This window comes from Ranitomeya variabilis, chromosome 4 (genome assembly GCF_051348905.1).
Source record: "Ranitomeya variabilis isolate aRanVar5 chromosome 4, aRanVar5.hap1, whole genome shotgun sequence".
Taxonomy (NCBI): Eukaryota; Metazoa; Chordata; class Amphibia; order Anura; family Dendrobatidae; genus Ranitomeya; species Ranitomeya variabilis.
In genome coordinates this window covers 536,078,809-536,098,400 of record NC_135235.1, presented here as the reverse complement: position 1 = coordinate 536,098,400, position 19,592 = coordinate 536,078,809, and the positions used below count along the sequence as shown (strand labels likewise).

Sequence of the window (19,592 nt, the reverse complement as noted above, 5' to 3'; positions counted from 1 at the left end):
GCCAAAAATGTGACTATATTCTATGTCATAGTTGAGCTGCTAAAAGTTGTGAACAAAGAAGAGATATTCGACACGCCAGAATCAAGGGTGATAATGCTCAAAAGTTTTATGTGGCTACAGTCAAATTGCTACTGTAAGCAATTTCCCTTTTTGGCATTGAAGAACTTCTCAGCTGTATGTGTAATTTCAGAGTAAGCAGACAAATAATGAGACGGTAACCATCCCATTGTAATTATATTACACATTGTAGTACATTACAAGGAAAAAATCTTCCGCGTGTAGATGTTCTACTGCTGCAACTTATCATAAAATGTTATTTCTTAACAGGGTGTGGCGCACAAGTGTTTTATAGAAGAAATATAAAAAAATTATAGTTTTCTTAGAAAAACAATCAGGAACCCAAAATGAAGAATTTTATGGATACTTTTTTTATGACTATTGCACAAACTTGATACGACATGTTCTCATGGGAAACAAAACCCATACTGGACAACACCCTACATAGAGGTATATAATAGGGCTCCTTCACATTGGTATCTTGTAGGAAGCATTTGCCATTCACTGCATTGTTGATTGAAGCCATCATGAGTGTCATGCAAAGTCACAGGAGTTCTTCATCTGGATCAATGAGGGGATTAGGAGGTGGAAGTTGTGGTGTTACCCGTATGTCAACTGTACGCTCAAGTGGATCTTACCGATCACCCAGCATGCATGGTGGTCTAGGAGGGAGAGGCCTAGGCAGTTCCCATGGAATTGGCGGGAGCTCAGCTGGAAGTGTTAGCTTAGGTTATGGTTGTAGCAGTGCTGTAGGCTTTGGCTCTGGTTTTGGATATGGAGGAGGTAGTTCTGGAGCTTATGGATCGGGATTTGGCATTGGTGGTGGCCAAGCTGGTGGCTACAGTACCGGAGGGGAAAAAATTATCAAAATCAATGAGAAGGAAACCATGCAGATACTGAATGATCGGTTGGCATCCTACCTAGACAAAGTGCGTTCTTTGGAGCAAGAAAATACCCAGCTTGAGAGAAAAATTCGAGACTTGCATGACAAACAGGTCCCATACACATCCCCTGATTTCCTTCCCTACTTCAAAAATATTGAGGAGCTTCAAGGCAAGGTACAGTATGATTATGTAACATTGTATGCATTTTATGAACAGGTCAAAAGTCATGTATAAAAGTTATATTATACAAAAGCAATTTAACATGTAACATTTTCTAAAACATTTCTTATTTAGTTATATTTTTATTTTTTATGCCTAATATGCTAAAATCCTTCAAATTAGGCAATATTTGAATTTCTCACATACCTTTCAGATCCTTCAAGCAAGCACCAACAATGCTAACATTCTGCTTCAGATTGATAATGCCCGGCTGGCTGCAGATGATTTCAGGACCAAGTAGGTTCAGATACATTCTTAAAACCTATTACATTATGTTCTTTGAGTTTTCTAAACGTATCTTCATGTATACCTGGGTCAACAGATTTCTGGGTAGTTAATTTTTATTTAACAGTCAATAGGTCAACTCAACAAGTATGAATTTTGTTTTGAACTTATAACTTTGCTTATTACAGGTGATAGCACAAAATATCCAGTTAGGTTCTTAAACATAGGATTTCTAGTTTAGTAGAACATGTTTCTGTGATTGCACCACAATTCTCATTCATTCTACATTATGAAGTCATTATTAAATGATTAAACTTTCTAAAATTTCAGGTATGAAAATGAAACAGCTCTCCGCAATAGTGTGGAGGCTGATATTAATGGACTACGTCGTGTCCTTGATGATCTTCAGCTTGCTAAGAAAGATCTAGATATGCAACTCCAAACCTTGAATGAAGAGTTGACCTACTTAAAGAAAAACCATGATGAGGTAAAAGGAAAAGAAAAATGTATTTTCTCTTGCAATTTTTTGTTTTACTTGTTCATCAACTATATTCTTAATGCTTGCATTGTATGTTTGATTTTCTTATTTTGTTACATTAAATTCTCCTTCATTGCAGGAGGTAAGCACCCTGCGTACTCAGTTGGGTGCAAGAGTCAATGTAGAAGTAGATGCTGCTCCTGCTGTGGACTTGAACAAAGTCTTATCAGAAATAAGGGATCAGTATGAGACCATAATGGCCAACAACGTTAAAGAAGCTGAGAAGTGGTTCCTAGATAAGGTAAGACTGTGACAGAACAGTGAGAGGTCATAGAGTAAACATTTGAATTAGAAAGGTGATAATGTTCTTATATCCTAGAGTGATGAGTTGAACCAACAAATGACAAGCAGCGCCCAACAACTGCAGACACAGAACACAGAAATTATTGATCTCAGGCACACCACTCAAACACTGGAAATAGATCTTCAAACGCAGAACAACTTGGTAAGTTAAGCCTGCTGTTTATCTACATTGTGAACATTTCTACTGTTTATGCATTGCGTAAAGTCATGAGGAGCATTTCATCCATCTCGATGAGATATCATGTGAATACAGAACATTTTATAGTGAGAACATTCATCTGGATTTCCAATGTTGTATAATTAGAGAGAAGCCTTGGAGAATACATTGGCTGAGACGGAAGCTCGTTATGGTTGTCAGCTTGCACAGCTTCAGGATATGATATCCAATGTTGAAATACAACTGGCAGACCTGAGATGTGATCTGGAAAGACAAAACTTCGAATACAGAACTCTCATGGATGTAAAGACACACCTGGAGAGGGAAATAGCAACATACAGACAACTGCTCGATGGAGAAGATACTAAGTATGTATTTAATCAATAAATCATTGTGGAGTACTCTACTGTATATTAAAAATTATTGAATGCATTTATGTGACACTACACAAACTATTATGTAGTTCCACAGAAATAAACCCATAATAGGACACACCCTATATAGAGATTTATAACAACACTCATAGTCACATGGTAGGATGGATTTGCATGTAATTAGATTAGAATCTCTAAGAAAGTAAGGAGGTGGAATTTCTGGTGTTATCACATTTCAAGTGTATGCTCAAGTGGGTCTTAAGGTACCGTCACACTAAACGATATCGCTAGCGATCCGTGACGTTGCAGCGTCCTGGCTAGCGATATCGTTTAGTTTGACACGCAGCAGCGATCAGGATCCTGCTGTGATATCGCTGGTCGCTGAATAAAGTTCAGAACTTTATTTGGTCGTCCGATCGCCGTGTATCGTTGTGTTTGACAGCAAAAGCAACGATACCAGCGATATTTTACACTGGTAACCAGGGTAAACATCGGGTTACTAAGCGCAGGGCCGCGCTTAGTAACCCGATGTTTACCCTGGTTACCAGCGTAAAATGTAAAAAAAACAAACAGTACATGCTCACCTGCGCGTCCCCCGGCGTCCGCTTCCCACACTGACTGAGCGCCGCAAAGTGAAAGTGAAACCACAGCACAGCGGTGACGTCACCGCTGTGCCCTGCTACTGCCGGCGCTCAGTCATTGCAGGAAGCGGACGCCGGGGGACGCATGTAAGTATGTACTGTTTGTTTTTTTTACATTTTACTCTGGTAACCAGGGTAAACATCGGGTTACTAAGCGCGGCCCTGCGCTTAGCAACCCGATGTTTACCCTGGTTACCCAGGGACCTCGGCATCGTTGGTCGCTGGAGAGCGGTCTGTGTGACAGCTCTCCAGCGATCAAACAGCGACGCTGCAGCGATCGGCATCGTTGTCGCTATCGCTGCAGCGTCGCTTAGTGTGACGGTACCTTTACCATTTACACAGCATTGGTCTGGTTGATCTTTGACTTTTTAAATAATGGTAGGAAATGGGTTGTAGATATGAAGGTGGAGGCTGTGGATCTGAGTTTGGCCTTAATTTTGACCATGCTAGCATTAATATTACCAGAGGTAGTTCGAGTTTGGCACAATGTACAGTGCTAGAGGTATGAACAGCAGAGAAGCAGTATCATATCCACAAGTAATAATGCCCAAGAATATGCTTAAAGGGTCTTATTAATGATGAGAAAGGGTGTCCCACTGCTTAAATGAGCGATAAGCTATAAATTTCAGGGGAACCAGGCAGCATGTCTCACTCTTTTACTACTGTGCAACCAAGGTGCAAATTAAACCGTTCAAAATTCTCATCAAAATCCAAGGGCCGACCATGTAATGTGCAGATGTACTGTGTTATCAACAGTGAGAGGCACTCTTTGCAGCTGCTCTCTACTTTTTGTAGACTACATACAATTAGTGTTTTTGTGAATTATTTGAAGAACTAAAACCAAGTTACAGATTTGAAAATAGTTTAAATATATATTTTTCATGTATTAGTTATTAATGAAAAGTACATTGTTATTTTTGCTAACCTAATATATTTTCTTTTTTTAGCAAAAACACATGGAACAGAAATACCAGAGATGGAATGTCCAGTGGTTCAGGTGGCTCAAGTGGCATGGGTGGCATGGGTGGTATGGGCGGCTCAGGAGGCTCTGGCGGAATGGGCGGCAGCGGAAAACCAAGAACTATAGTGGAAGACATGAAAGAAAGCTACTCTCAATCTAAGAATTAAATAACATATGTTCTGTGACCTTGTTATATTAAAGCAGATGTGCTAGGCAATAAAACAATTTTTGAAACCAAAGGAGAATATCACATATATACATTGGCAACTTGTGACTAGAGTTGAGCGAATATCTTCGGGTCCCCACTTATTCGGCAAGCTATAGCACTTGCCAAATAAGCTGCAGAGGGAATCCAGATACATGGAGCGCACCAGGCTGATCAGCTGATCAGCAACACAGCTGAATGTGTCACGGCTGTGTCACTGTCACAGCAAATGCATGGAGAGTCTGTGTGTTGGGTTCTCCATGCATGTGCTGTGACAGTGACACAGTTGCGACACATAGAGCTGCAGCGGGCATCAGCTGATCAGCCAGCGAGTTCCAGGTATCCAGGTTCCCTCTGCAGCTTAATCGGCAAGTGCCATAGCTTGCCGAATAAGCGGGGACCCGAAGAAATTCGCTCAACTCTACTTGTAACACCTACTACTGTATCACAGTGACAAACTATGTCAAAAGGAAATCTTGTGAGAATTTGCATTTGGATGTGTTGTGATCGGTTGAGGTGTGGGATATTTCTTAGAGTAGTATAATGCATTATCGATGTCACTATGTTAAAAAAAGAAAAATGTTCTTTTCGTGTCAAGGGTGTATTCTCGAGATAAGTGGTGTCAATTGTATGCTAACCCACAGATTTTAATACTGATTGAGATTTTTTATCAACTTGGCCAAACATGCTAAAGAGGTTTATTGAGATTAATTATTTCCTAAATCAGCATCACTTTAGCCCTTGATTGTGAAGGGTGTTGCAACTCAGTCCCTAGGATTTACACATTGTGAAGTTGTAACACACAACTGTTTTTGAATAAACTAGTCTCAACCTCTTTAACAATCATTTCTGCAGAGCCTACATGTTAATGGGAAAAATGCCCCCTATTTTGGCCATTTTATAAACACCTAGTTCTTCTGCTTTAATTAACAAAATGTTATTGAACTAAAAAATTGTTTTGAACCACTCAACTCCATTTAGCAATAAGCAATTTCCATTAATAATTCCCGCTCTTTTGGCCTGTGCTATACATTTGGAGGCTATTCTTTGTCTAGAATGTCGCCCTTATGCTACAAAAAAATGTCATCATCACATTTTTATATTTTGTCTGTTTTTGAGTTGCCTATTCCATGTTGGGGGTGGTTAGACTTGGCAGAAAATGTTTCCTGCCTAACTGCTAATAAAACTGCTTGATGCATGAACTATGAGACTGTTTCCGCTTAGTGTTTGTTTTGTGGGATGGATACATTGCCTTCACAGTTAATAATAAAATATTATTTACTGTTTAACTTGGAAAGTAGGGGCGAGGAAGTATTATGTATGCATTGCTGCTAGCTAGAGATGGTAAAATATAGACGGAACTGAAGAACAAGGTTCCTGCACCAGCGTAAATGAGGGAAGACACATTACTCCGTAGTATGGAGTCTCTCCAACAATGTGCCAGAAAATGTGAGCCCTGAAATGGACCATTTTTCAGTCATTTAGATGGTAGAAATCTTTTTGAAAGGTGATAGTAGGTCGCCTGACCTACTGAGTTCCTGTGCAAAAACACTACACATCTGCATCTAGGTTTTCCTTAGGTCAGGGCAAATATTCAGTTTGAGGTCTTCAAAATGTTTCCAAATATCCGATTCCTAAACAATTCACAGTGGGTTGTTGGTGACCTTAGCAACTAGAAAACGAGGCACATCCCCACTACTTCAACCTACTTCACTGACTTGTGCACTTATACAGGTTGCAATTATGGTATATCTGCCACTAAGTCTTAATTCCGGAGACTGGCCTATAATGTAAATTCTATGCTCAGAACCGTTGTCTATGCTTAGTATCTATATGATGTATATGGGCCTTATTGTATTGTATTGCTCCTGACCTTTCGATTCTATGATTCATGGCATTCTCAGTTTACAATGCAAGTCTTTGATAAATGGGATAGGCAAACAAGATGTATGGAAGCTGCAGAGTGCATAATTTCTATCCCAATTTTTACTGTATAGTAGGCTTTTGATTAAGAAGACAAATGTTACTATAAGGCTAGGGTCAAATGGCTGTTGATTCTCTCATTCGAGAGAGTCAGACCGATTATGCAAAAACTACTATGATCAAAGTCTGATCACAGTTTGATCAGAGTGTCAGCATAGTGTGATCTAATTATTTTGAATGACAGCACACTGTGAAGAGAAGATGGAGAACAAAATTTCTCCATCTTTTCCATTGTGTCAGTGTGCGGAAAACGGACTGCACTCAGTTATGCAAACTGATGATTTACACAGGCTCACTGACTTGCATGGCAGAGGGTGATCCGAATATTGATTTGAACTCGGACATGCTTTGAGTTTCACCACAGCGGTCCGAGGAACTGTTTTGTCAGTTAAAACTCAGCACCTGCCCTTACTATAAATCTGCTCTGAGGCTGTAAAAAATTGTGTGTGGATCTTGTGCACAATGATCAAGAACTGGATCAAGCCTGTGCGATTATTACTGTGCAATCAGCACAAGGGTGGACAGAAGTATTTTGCAGCTAATTGATTGGTGTCATAACTAGTGTTGAGCATTCCGATACTGCAAATATCGGATATCGGCCGATATTCGCTGTATCGGAATTCCGATACCGAGTTCCGATATTTTTGTGATATCGGAAATCGGAATCGGAAGTTCCTATAAGTTCCCAGGCGTGTGCGGTGTGTATGGTTCCCAGGGTCTGGAGGAGAGGAGACTCTCCTTCAGGCCCTGGGATCCATATTCATGTAAAAAATAAAGAATAAGAATAAAAAATATGGATATACTCACCCCTCCGACGGACCCTGGACCTCAGCGGTGCAACCGGCAGCCTCCGTTCCTAAGAATGCAGTGAGTGTAGGACCTGCGATGACGTCGCAGCTTGTGATTGGACACGTGACCACTCATGTGACCGCTCACGTGACCGTGACGTCATCGAAGGTCCTTCACTCTGCATTCTTAGGAACGGAGGCAGACGCTTGCAGCGGTGACAGCCAGGGCTCGTCCGAGGGTGAGTATATCCATATTTTTTATTTTTATTCTTTATTTTTTACATGAATATGGATCCCAGGGCCTGAAGGAGAGTTTCCTCTCCTTCAGACCCTGGGAACCATCCAGGATCACTTTCGATATTTGTGTCCCATTGACTTGTATTGGTATCGGGTATCGGTATCGGCGATATCCGATATTTTTTGGATATCGGCCGATCCAATCCGATACTTTCAAATATCGGAAGGTATCGCTCAACACTAGTCATAACCAGACTTTAAAGGTAAGTGCACTATTTTTCATGGAGAGGGTACTTCAGGAAAATGCCAGTGTCTTTTTTGGTGTCTTTGAAAAAGTTTTTTGCAGCTTTTTTATTTTACTTACATGTATAAAATAGTGAGAGTATTCTGAACTGAAGCCATATGAAGAATAGTTATGTGGCATCTTGAAAATACTTGAAGTGCTTATAAGAAGGTGAAAGAACTGAATACATGAATAGCAAATTATTTTTACATTGCAGTGCATTTGTTCAATCTTTTTACTGTTTATTTAGGGCTTTTCAGGAGGGTTAAGGTACCATCACACTAAGTGACGCTGCAGCGATACAGACAAGGATGCCGATCGCTGCAGCGTCGCTGTTTGGTCCAGCGACCAACGATGCCGAGGTCCCCGGGTAACCAGGGTAAATATTGGGTTGCTAAGTGCAGGGCCGCGCTTAGTAACCCGATGTTTACCCTGGTTACCAGTGTAAAATGTAAAAAAAACAAACAGTACATACTTACATTCGCATCCCCTGCCGTCCGCTTCCTGCACTGACTGAGCGCCGGCCCTAACAGCAGAGCGGTGACGTCACCGCTGCGCTCTGCTTTCACTTTATGGCTGGCGCTCAGTCAGTGAAGGAAGCGGACGCCGGGGGACGCGAATGTAAGTATGTACTGTTTGTTTTTTTTACATTTTACACTGGTAACCAGGGTAAACATCGGGTTACTAAGCGCGGCCCTGCGCTTAGCAACCCGATGTTTACCCTGGTTACCAGTGTAAAACATCGCTGGCATTGTTGCTTTTGGTGTCAAACACGACGATACACGCCGGTCTGACGACCAAATAAAGTTCTGAACTTTCTTCAATGACCAGCGATATCACAGCAGGATCCTGATCGCTGCTGCGTGTCAAACACAACGATATCGCTATCCAGGATGCGGCAACGTCACGGATCGCTAGCGATATCGTTTAGTGTGACGGTACCTTTATACAGCATATGTAAAGTGGCCGAAAGCGACAGTCATGACTGAGCAGCACAATTTTCTTTACAAGTCTCAATGTGCTATCAGGTGTGGCGGGCATCACACTCACTTGCAGTCTGCAGGCCTCTGTTGTCTCCAGGCCTCTGTCCTCAGGAGCCACTGCACACAACTCAAGTTCATTTCAACAAACAGAAGTTTACAGACAGTTCATCAAGTTGTAGAATGTAGAATAGGGATGAAAATGTGTTGAGCCCTATCATCCATTCCTCCTGGACTATCCCTAAGACCACTGGCTTCGTCAGCCCCAGGGATTTGCTGTCCAGTCCTGCAGTGCACCCGGGATCCGCTGCCCTGCCTTACCTCCAAAACGGTTCTGAGTCTATCTTCCCCTGAGGACATGATGCGACCTTTTGACTCTATGCCAGACCTTGAGCTCAAAACGTTGCCGGAATATCAGCATGGAATTCTAGTATAGCCTCCCATTGCCTTGAACAATAGGTACATGCTGGCCCACAGTAATTTAACTTGACCTTGATACTATACTTCCCTATCTGAGTCACTACCATGAAGTTCCTGTTTTTCATTAAAGGTACCTTCACATTAAGCGACGCTGCAGCGATAGCGACAACGATGTCGATCGCTGCAGCGTCGCTGTTTGATCGCTGGAGAGCTGTCACACAGACCGCTCTCCAGCGACCAACGATGCCGAGGCCCCCGGGTAACCAGGGTAAACATCGGGTTGCTAAGCGCAGGGCCGCGCTTAGTAACCCGATGTTTACCCTGGTTACCAGCGTAAAATGTAAAAAAAACAAACAGTACATACTTACATTCGCATCCCCCGGCGTCCGCTTCCTGCACTGACTGAGCGCCGGCCCTAACAGCAGAGCGGTGACGTCACCGCTGTGCTGTACTTTCACTTTCACCTTACGGCGCTCAGTCAGTGTGGGAAGCGGACGCCGGGGGACGCGAAGGTGAGTATGTAGTTTGCTTTTTTTACATTTTGCACTGGTAACCAGGGTAAACATCGGGTTACTAAGCGCGGCCCTGCACTTAGTAACCCGATGTTTACCCTGGTTACCAGTGTAAAACATCGCTGGTATCGTTGCTTTTGGTGTCAAACACGACGATACACGCCGGTCTGACGACCAAATAAAGTTCTGAACTTTGTTCAACGACCAGCGATATCACAGCAGGATCCTGATCGCTGCTGCGTGTCAAACTAAACGATATCGCTATCCAGGACGCTGCAACGTCACGGATCGCTAGCGATATCGTTTAGTGTGAAGGTACCTTAACTCTAGCCCCTCCGTTTTATCTTTTATCCTGTCCTTATACTGTACACTATCAACATTATGGATTACCAACATGTCCTATAACACTGCCACATACTGTGCATAGTGTACTTCAATTTACTATACTAACAGTAAAAGGGCCAGATGGGAACTGAAGCTCAGCCCTGGCATTTGAGGGCACATAGGCCCACCCAGTGCATGGTGAATGTGAAATATTTTCTTGCATTTGTGAGTTATGGCTGATTTGGTTATATGTGACATTTTTTAAAGAAAAATTGCTGTAAACTGCACTTTATCATTGACAGACAAAACTGAATTGACATAATGTAGAATATAAATTTCCCTCCAGGAAAATGTTAATTTCTTTCAACTGCAGGAATGGACATCTTTGTAATATACAGCTCCATGATCCCAAAAACGCTATGGTTGATATTACCCCAAAAGTGAAAAACATGTCTGAAAATGGAATCTAATGGAAAAGCAACTTACTTTTTCCTTACAGATTTGAAGCATTTTCATGTCTGCAGCGTCTATTCTTTCAGCATTTTTGCAGCGTTTTTCACTCGTTCTAAAGAACAGGGAAAAAATCTCAGAAAAAATGCAGCAATATGAAGGCGATTTTCCTGCCAAACATTTTTCCTGGTAAGAAACACGTTTTTTGGTGCGGAAGTGTCTGCAGCAAATACTTATCATGTGCACATACCCGTGTGCACATTGCAGACTATGTGCTGTTACTTTTACTAGATGCCTCCACAAATATCTTGGACAGGAGAAAGGAGCATTTATACTGGCAGGCAGCAGCCGTTAATGTGGCATCCACCATTCTGTCATGAAACTGCATAGATTCTCATCATCTTCTCTCCATGTTCTGCTGAGTTAAGCAGATGACAATCTGGTCAGAACATGACCACAATTTACCGTTAATCACATTCCTGCAGTGACGTGACAACCGCTCCAAGGACGAGCAGAGCCGAATCCTGACATTGTATATAGTTCACACTGTCAGTTATTCCGTAAGCTGTGCTGCTTGCTGAAAGATTCCTTTAGGGTGAAAAACCCCTTTAACAGATGTGGTCAGCCAGGGTAAATGCACCTTAAGGAGAACTTGTCAGCAAGTGAAGACATGGCTGTAATGGTGCTGTAATACTGATTACATTAATATTTTTGGTGAAGAAATCCTCTTTGTTGTTTCTCTGTAATCACCATATGAAGTTTTCTGCTACTGAGATTTCAGTACACAGAGGCCAGACTGTTTAACTGATCAGTTTTCCATAGACTTTATTGGAAGCAAAAAAATAGATTCAGTTGATTCAGTTGAAACCAGGTTTTTTTAGCTGAACAAAACAGTTGTATCTGCACAGCTTTTTGTTAGCGGATTGCGGCTAGATCCGTTCTAACTGATGATACTGTACACGTGAACAGAGCCTTAGGGTACCGTCACACAGTAAGTACCATTTACATCGCTACGACGGCACGATTCATGACGTCGCAGCGTCGTATGATTATCGCTCCAGCGTCGTAGACTGTGGTCACACGTTGCAATCACGGCGCTGGAGCGATGCTGAAGTCCCCAGGTAACCAGGGTAAACATCGGGTTACTAAGCGCAGGGCCGCGCTTAGTAACCCGATGTTTACCGTGGTTACCAGCGTAAAAGTAAAAAAAAAAAAACAGTACATGCTCACCATCTGATGTCCGTCAGGTCCCTTGCCGTCTGCTTTCCGCTCTCTGACTGTCTGCCGGCCGGAAAGTGAGAGCAGATCACAGCGGTGACGTCACCGCTGTGCTCTGCTCTCACTGTACGGCCGGATCTCAGTCAGAGCAGGAAGCAGACGGCAAGGGACCTGACGGACATCAGATGGTGAGTATGTACTGTTTGTTTTTTTTTACTTTTACGCTGGTAACCACGGTAAACATCGGGTTACTAAGCGCGGCCCTGCGCTTAGTTACCCGATGTTTACCCTGGTTACAAGCGAACGCATCGCTGGATCGCTGTCACACACAACGATCCAGCGATGACAGCGGGAGATCCAGCGACGAAAGAAAGTTTCAAACGATGTGCTACGACGTACGATTCTCAGGTGGGTGCCTGATCGCAGTAGCGTGTCAGACACTGCGAGATCGTAACGATATCGCTAGAACGTCACGAATCGTGCCGTCGTAGCGATAAAAATGCCACTGTGTGACGGTACCCTTACTTTAGGGAGACTCGCTTTTTTGTCCTTGGGCCATTATGGTCTTATCTCCTCACTGTTTGGACTCGCTGAGGTTATTCTAGATTAAGGGCAGCACAGTGGCTCAGTGGTTAGCACTTGCAGCGTTGGAGTCCTGGGTTCAAATCCCACCAAGGACAACATCTGCAAGGAGTTTGTATGTTCTCCCCGTGTTTCCGTTGGTTTCCTCCCACATTCCAAAGACATACTGATAGGAAATTTAGATTGTGAGCCCCATCGGGGACAGTGATGATAATGTGTGTAAAGTGCTGCGGAATATGTTAGCGCTATATAAAGATTATTATTATTATTCTAGAGGTCTAGACTCCATTTTTTATAAAAGAATGGTTACAGTAGATGTGCCCGTCATTCTTACTTATATTTTATGTTATATAGAGTTCCTCAGTTTATTTATATGTCATCCCCCATTACATTTTTTTCATGTTTGCTTACAAGTATGTCTTGTATCTTAGCTGAAACATGGTAGTAAGTAGCACATTAGATACTTTTATAATGGGCAGTGTATAATCACTGCATGTTTCATGGTTATGAGCTTCTGAGCAGGGCCATATTTGCCACTAGGCATGTGAGGGCACGTGCCTAGGGTTCCAGGATGCGGGGGGCAGAAGCTGAGCAAGGGGTTTTTTTTTTTTTTTTTTTTAGGTCTGTGGTGAACCGCTCGCCCACCTCCCCCCTCCCACCCATACTCACCCTCCTCCAGTGGTGCCTGCAGCTCCCATGGTCTCAGCGTTGGCAGCTCATCCTGTTCTCAGCGGTCACATGGTACTGCTCATTAAGGTGATGAATATGGACGCATATTCATGACCTTAATGAGTGGTACCATGTGACCGCTCACACAGGAAGAAGCTGCCGCGCCGGGAGTCGGGACAGAGAATCTGATCCAGGGAGTTAAGTGTGCTGTGAGGAGGGTGAGTATGACGGACAGCCACCCAGGGGAGGATGCAGGAGGACGGGGGAGTATGAAGGAGGACGGGGGAGTATGAAGTAGGAAGGGGGAGGATGCAGGAGGATGGGGGAGTATGCAGGAGGACGGGGGAGTATGCAGGAGGATGAAGGAGTATGCAGGAGGATGGGGGAGTATGCAGGAGAACGGGGGAGTATGCAGGAGGACTGGGGGAGTATGAAGGAGGACGGGGGAGTATGCAGGAGGACAGGGGAGTATGCAGGAGGACAGGGGAGTATGAAGAAGGATGGGGGAGTATGAAGGAGGACGGGGAGTATGAAGGAGGACGGGGGGCGATGCAGGAGGACGGGGGAGTATGAAGGAGGACGGGGGAGTATGAAGGAGAACAGGGGAGGATGCGGGAGGATGAAGGCGGATGGGGAGGATGCAGGAGGATGGGGAGTATGAAGGAGGACGGGGGAGTATGAAGGAGGACGGGGAAGTAGGAAGGAGAATGGGGAGTATGAAGGAGGACGGGGGAGGATGCAGGAGGATGGGGGAGTATGCAGGAGGACAGGGGAGTATGAAGAAGGATGGGGGAGTATGCAGGAGGACGGGGGAGTATGAAGGAGGACGGGGGAGTATGAAGGAGGACGGGGGAGTGTGAAGGAGGATGGGGAGTATGAAGGAGGATGGGGAGGATGCAGGAGGACAGGGGAGTATGCAGGAGGACAGGGGAGTATGAAGAAGTATGGGGGAGTATGAAGGAGGATGGGGAGTATGCAGGAGGACGGGGGAGTATGAAGGAGGACGGGGGAGTATGAAGGAGGACAGGGGAGGATGAAGGAGGACGGGGGAGTAGGAAGGAGGATGGGGAGTATGAAGGAGGATGAGGGTGGATGCAGGAGGACGGTGGAGTGTGCAGGAGGACAGGGGAGTATGAAGAAGGATGGGGGAGTATGAAGGAGGACGGGGGAGTATGCAGGAGGACGGGGGTATGTAGGAGGACAGAGGAGTATGAAGGAGGATGGGGGAGTATGAAGGAGGACGGGGGAGTATGAAGGAGGATGGGGAGGATGCAGGAGGATGGGGGAGTATGCAGGAGGATGGGGGAGTATGAAGGAGGACAGGGGAGTATGAAGGAGGACGGGGAGTATGCAGGAGGACGGGGGAGTATGAAGGAGGACGGGGGAGTATGAAGGAGGACAGGGGAGGATGAAGGAGGACGGGGGAGTAGGAAGGAGGATGGGGAGTATGAAGGAGGATGAGGGTGGATGCAGGAGGACGGTGGAGTGTGCAGGAGGACAGGGGAGTATGAAGAAGGATGGGGGAGTATGAAGGAGGACGGGGGAGTATGCAGGAGGACGGGGGTATGTAGGAGGACAGGGGAGTATGAAGGAGGATGGGGGAGTATGAAGGAGGACGGGGGAGTATGAAGGAGGATGGGGAGGATGCAGGAGGATGGGGGAGTATGAAGGAGGACAGGGGAGTATGAAGGAGGACGGGGAGGATGCAGGAAGACGGGGAGGATGCAGGAGGATGGGGGAGGATGCAGGAGGATGGGGGAGTATGAAGGAGGACGGGGAGGATGCAGGAGGAAGGGGGAGTATGAAGGAGGACGGAGAGGATGCTGGAGGATGGGGGAGTATGAAGGAGGACGGGGGAGTATGCAGGAGGCAGGGGAGTATGCAGGAGGACAGGGGAGTATTAAGGAGGATGGGGGAGTATGAAGGAGGACGGGGGAGTATGAAGGAAGGCGGGGAGGATGCAGGAGGATGGGGGAGTATTCAGGAAGACGGAGGAGTATGAAGGAGAACGGGGGAGTATGAAGGAGGATGGGAGAGTATGTAGGAGAACGGGGGAGGATGCAGGAGGATGGGGAGGATGCAGGAGGACGGGGGAGGATGCAGGAGGATGGGGAGGATGCAGGAGGACGGGGAGGATGCAGGAGAATGGGGAGGATGAAGGAGGATGGGGGAGGATGCAGGAGGACGGGGGAGTATGAAGGAGGACAGGGTGGATGCAAGAGGATGCAGGATGACGGGGAAGTGTGAAGGAGGACGGGGGAGGATGTAGGAGGATGGGGGAGTATGAAGGAGGACGGGGGAGTATGCAAGAGGACAGACGAGTATGAAGGAGGACGGGGGAGTATGAAGGAGGATGGGGGAGGATGCAGGAGGACGGGGGAGTATGAAGGAAGATGGGCGAGTATGAAGGAGGACGGGAGAGTATGAAGGAGGATGGGGGAGGATGCAGGAGGACGGGGGAGTATGAAGGAGGATGGGGGAGTATGAAGGAGGATGGGGAGGATGAAGGAGGATGGGGGAGGGTGAAGGAGGATGGGGGAGGGTGAAGGAGGACGGGGAGGATGAAGGAGGATGGGGGAGGATGAAGGAGGACGGGGGAGTGTGAAGGAGGACGGGGGAGGATGCAGGAGGATGGGGGAGTATGAAGGAGGACGGGGGAGTATGAAGGAGGACGGGGGAGTATGAAGGAGGACAGGGGAGTATGAAGGAGGATGGGGGAGGATGCAGGAGGACGGGGGAGTATGCAGGAGGATGGGGGAGTATGAAGGAGGACAGGGGAGTATGAAGGAGGACGGGGAGTATGCAGGAGGACGGGGGAGTATGAAGGAGGACAGGGGAGGATGAAGGAGGACGGGAGAGTAGGAAGGAGGATGGGGAGTATGAAGGAGGATGATGGTGGATGCAGGAGGACGGTGGAGTGTGCAGGAGGACAGGGGAGTATGAAGAAGGATGGGGGAGTATGAAGGAGGACGGGGGAGTATGCAGGAGGACGGGGGTATGTAGGAGGACAGGGGAGTATGAAGGAGGATGGGGGAGTATGAAGGAGGACGGGGGAGTATGAAGGAGGATGGGGAGGATGCAGGAGGATGGGGGAGTATGCAGGAGGACGGGGGAGTATGAAGGAGGACAGGGGAGTATGAAGGAGGACGGGGAGGATGCAGGAGGACGGGGAGGATGCAGGAGGATGGGGGAGGATGCAGGAGGATTTGGGAGTATGAAGGAGGACGGGGAGGATGCAGGAGGAAGGGGGAGTATGAAGGAGGACGGGGAGGATGCTGGAGGATGGGGGAGTATGAAGGAGGACGGGGGAGTATGCAGGAGGCAGGGGAGTATGCAGGAGGACAGGGGAGTATTAAGGAGGACGGGGGAGTATGAAGGAGGACGGGGGAGTATGAAGGAAGACGGGGAGGATGCAGGAGGATGGGGGAGTATTCAGGAAGACGGAGGAGTATGAAGGAGAACGGGGGAGTATGAAGGAGGATGGGAGAGTATGTAGGAGGACGGGGGAGGATGCAGGAGGATGGGGAGGATGCAGGAGGACGGGGGAGGATGCAGGAGGATGGGGAGGATGCAGGAGGACGGGGAGGATGCAGGAGAATGGGGAGGATGAAGGAGGATGGGGGAGGATGCAGGAGGACGGGGGAGTATGAAGGAGGACAGGGTGGATGCAGGAGGATGCAGGAGGACGGGGAAGTGTGAAGGAGGACGGGGGAGGATGTAGGAGGATGGGGGAGTATGAAGGAGGACGGGGGAGTATGCAAGAGGACAGACGAGTATGAAGGAGGACGGGGGAGTATGAAGGAGGATGGGGGAGGATGCAGGAGGACGGGGGAGTATGAAGGAAGATGGGCGAGTATGAAGGAGGACGGGAGAGTATGAAGGAGGATGGGGGAGGATGAAGGAGGACGGGGGAGTATGAAGGAGGATGGGGGAGTATGAAGGAGGATGGGGAGGATGAAGGAGGATGGGGGAGGGTGAAGGAGGATGGGGGAGGGTGAAGGAGGACGAGGAGGATGAAGGAGGATGGGGGAGGATGAAGGAGGACTGGGGAGTGTGAAGGAGGACGGGGGAGGATGCAGGAGGATGGGGGAGTATGAAGGAGGACGGGGGAGTATGAAGGAGGACAGACGAGTATGAAGGAGGACAGGGGAGTATGAAGGAGGATGGGGGAGGATGCAGGAGGACGGGGGAGTATGAAGGAAGATGGGCGAGTATGAAGGAGGACGGGAGAGTATGAAGGAGGATGGGGGAGGATGCAGAAGGACGGGGGAGTATGAAGGAGGATGGGGGAGTATGAAGGAGGATGGGGAGGATGAAGGAGGATGGGGGAGGGTGAAGGAGGATGGGGGAGGGTGAAGGAGGACGGGGGAGGATGAAGGAGGACGAGGAGGATGGGAGAGGGTGGAGGATGGGGGAGGGTGAAGGAGGATGGGGAGGGTGAAGGTGGATGGGTAGTGTGAAGGAAGACGGGGAGGATGAAGGAGGTCAGGGGAGCCACGCATATAAGGATGGCAGGGGGGAGCAGAGCCACGCATATAAGGATGGGAGGTGAGAGCAGAGCAACACATATAAGGATGGCAGGGGGGAGCAGAGCCACGCATATAAGGATGGGAGGGGGGAGCAGAGCCATGCATATAAGGATGAGAGGTGGGAGCAGAGCCACGCATATAAGGATGGGAGGGGGAGCAAAGCCACGCATATAAGGATGGGAGGGAGGAGCAGAGCCACGCATACAAGATGGGAGGGGGGAGCAGAGCCACGCATACAAGTTGGGAGGGGGGAGCAGAGCCACGCATACAAGATGGGAGGGGGGAGCCATGCAAATAACAGGGGGAGCCACACAGAGCAGGACAAGAGGGGGGAGCCACACATGATGGACAGTGATGAGGGGACAATACATACCCGGCTTAAACTCGAGTCGATAAGCTTACCCAGTTTTTTGTGGCAAAATTAGGTGCCTCGGCTTATACTCGGGTCAGCTTATACTCGAGTATATACAGTGTGTAATATATACACATGTATGTGTGTGTGGATGTATCTATATAGCTTTGTCTCCATAAAAAGAGGGGGGGCCTAGGCACAGTTCTTGCACAGGGGCCCCAAGCTGTCAGTGTCCGCCCCTGCCCAGGTAACAATTGTACTCGCATCTTACAGAAGTGAGTACAATTGAGGCTCTGACTGCCGGGTCAGAGCGACGTGAGCAGCGTGATCAGATCATGTGATCATGCTGCTGATGTCGCTCACTTGCGCTGCAGAGGTAAACACTGGTGGTAAGTGCCCCAGTGGAGCAGAAGACACCAAAGATTAAGTGCACGGGAGGGGCGGACATTTGAGTGGGGATGGGGGGATTTATTATGTGTGGGGAGATTTGGAGTGGGGATGGGGGTGCTTAATGTGTGGGGTGAGATTTAAGGGCACAAAATGAAGAGCAAAGGAGGAGATGGGGAAACAGTACTGGGGGAATAAAGGCATGTATGAGAAAACAGTATGGGAAGATGGGTGCAGACAGTATGGGGAGCAAATGGGGGAATGTATGCGGACACAGTATGAGTAGCGATGTGAAAAATGTATGTGGACAGAGTACGGGGAGTGAGGGTGATGGGATATGTGCAGACAGTATGGAGAGTCAGGTGAGCAGGCAGTATAGAAAGTGAAGGGTTAAATACTGTATATGAGGAGACAGTATGCTGAACAGGGGGATGTGAGAGGAGACAGTATGAAGAGGGAGGGGAATAGTGTAAGGAGACAATGTGGGGGAGAAAAGTGAGTGGGCACAGAATAGAAACTGAGTAGTGGGGGTGTAGCATGGGGGGACAGTGTAAGGGCACAGCCATGAGGCGACAGTATATCAAGAAGGGGAAGTGTTATGAAAGAGTACAGTATAAATACTGGGCCCTATAGGGGGGACACAGTGTGAGAGGACAGTGTGAAGAGGGGGCCGGTATGGAAAGGAGAGGTCAGTGTGAAGAGCATGTACCATAAGAGGGACAGTGTAGGGGTCATATTTTGCACAGACAATATAGTGAGGGGCAATTTTTTATACAGGAGCATTATAATGACACTTGTATCTTTAAGGGCATCGTGGAGATTTTCTGCAAAAGAGCGGAGAAGATGGAAATCTGCAGAGTGTGTGCACAGAGAGAATGGAGATCCAGAGACTGCCCTTCCCAGTCTACGCCGTAGCCTGGAGCCCTCATTATCATAGGAATATGTCAGTTAAAGGGAACCTGTCACCCCAAAAATTGTATATGAGATAAAGCCACCGGCATCAGGGGCTTATCTACAGCATTCTGTAATGTATTCTGTAATGCTGTAGATAAGCCCCTGATGTATCCTGAAAGATGAGAAAAAGGTTTTAGATTATACTCACCCAGGGGCGGTTCTGCTGCGGTCCAGTCTGATGGGTGTCGCGGTGCAGGTGCAGCGCCTCCTATCTTCATACAATGACGTCCTCTTCTTGTCTTCCTGCCCCTGCTCCGGCGCAGGCGTACTTTGTTTGCCCTGTTGAGGGCAGAGCAAAGTACTGCATTGCGCATGTGCCGGGCCTCTCTGACCTTTCCCGGCGCCTGCGCACTGCAGTAC

The 19,592-nt window shown here is 47.2% G+C and overlaps 1 protein-coding gene across 1 annotated transcript; it reads left to right on the top strand.

Moving 5' to 3' along the window:
* The first annotated feature begins 536 nt into the window (after positions 1–536).
* LOC143765608 (keratin, type I cytoskeletal 19-like) lies at positions 537–5,772 on the top strand. The gene is made up of 7 exons (XM_077252452.1): positions 537–1,115; positions 1,315–1,397; positions 1,716–1,872; positions 2,003–2,164; positions 2,243–2,368; positions 2,531–2,751; positions 4,346–5,772. Exons 1-7 carry the CDS (start codon positions 585–587, stop codon positions 4,524–4,526), a joined length of 1,461 nt encoding a protein of 486 aa, XP_077108567.1. The 5' UTR covers positions 537–584; the 3' UTR covers positions 4,527–5,772.
* The last annotated feature ends 13,820 nt before the right edge of the window (positions 5,773–19,592 follow it).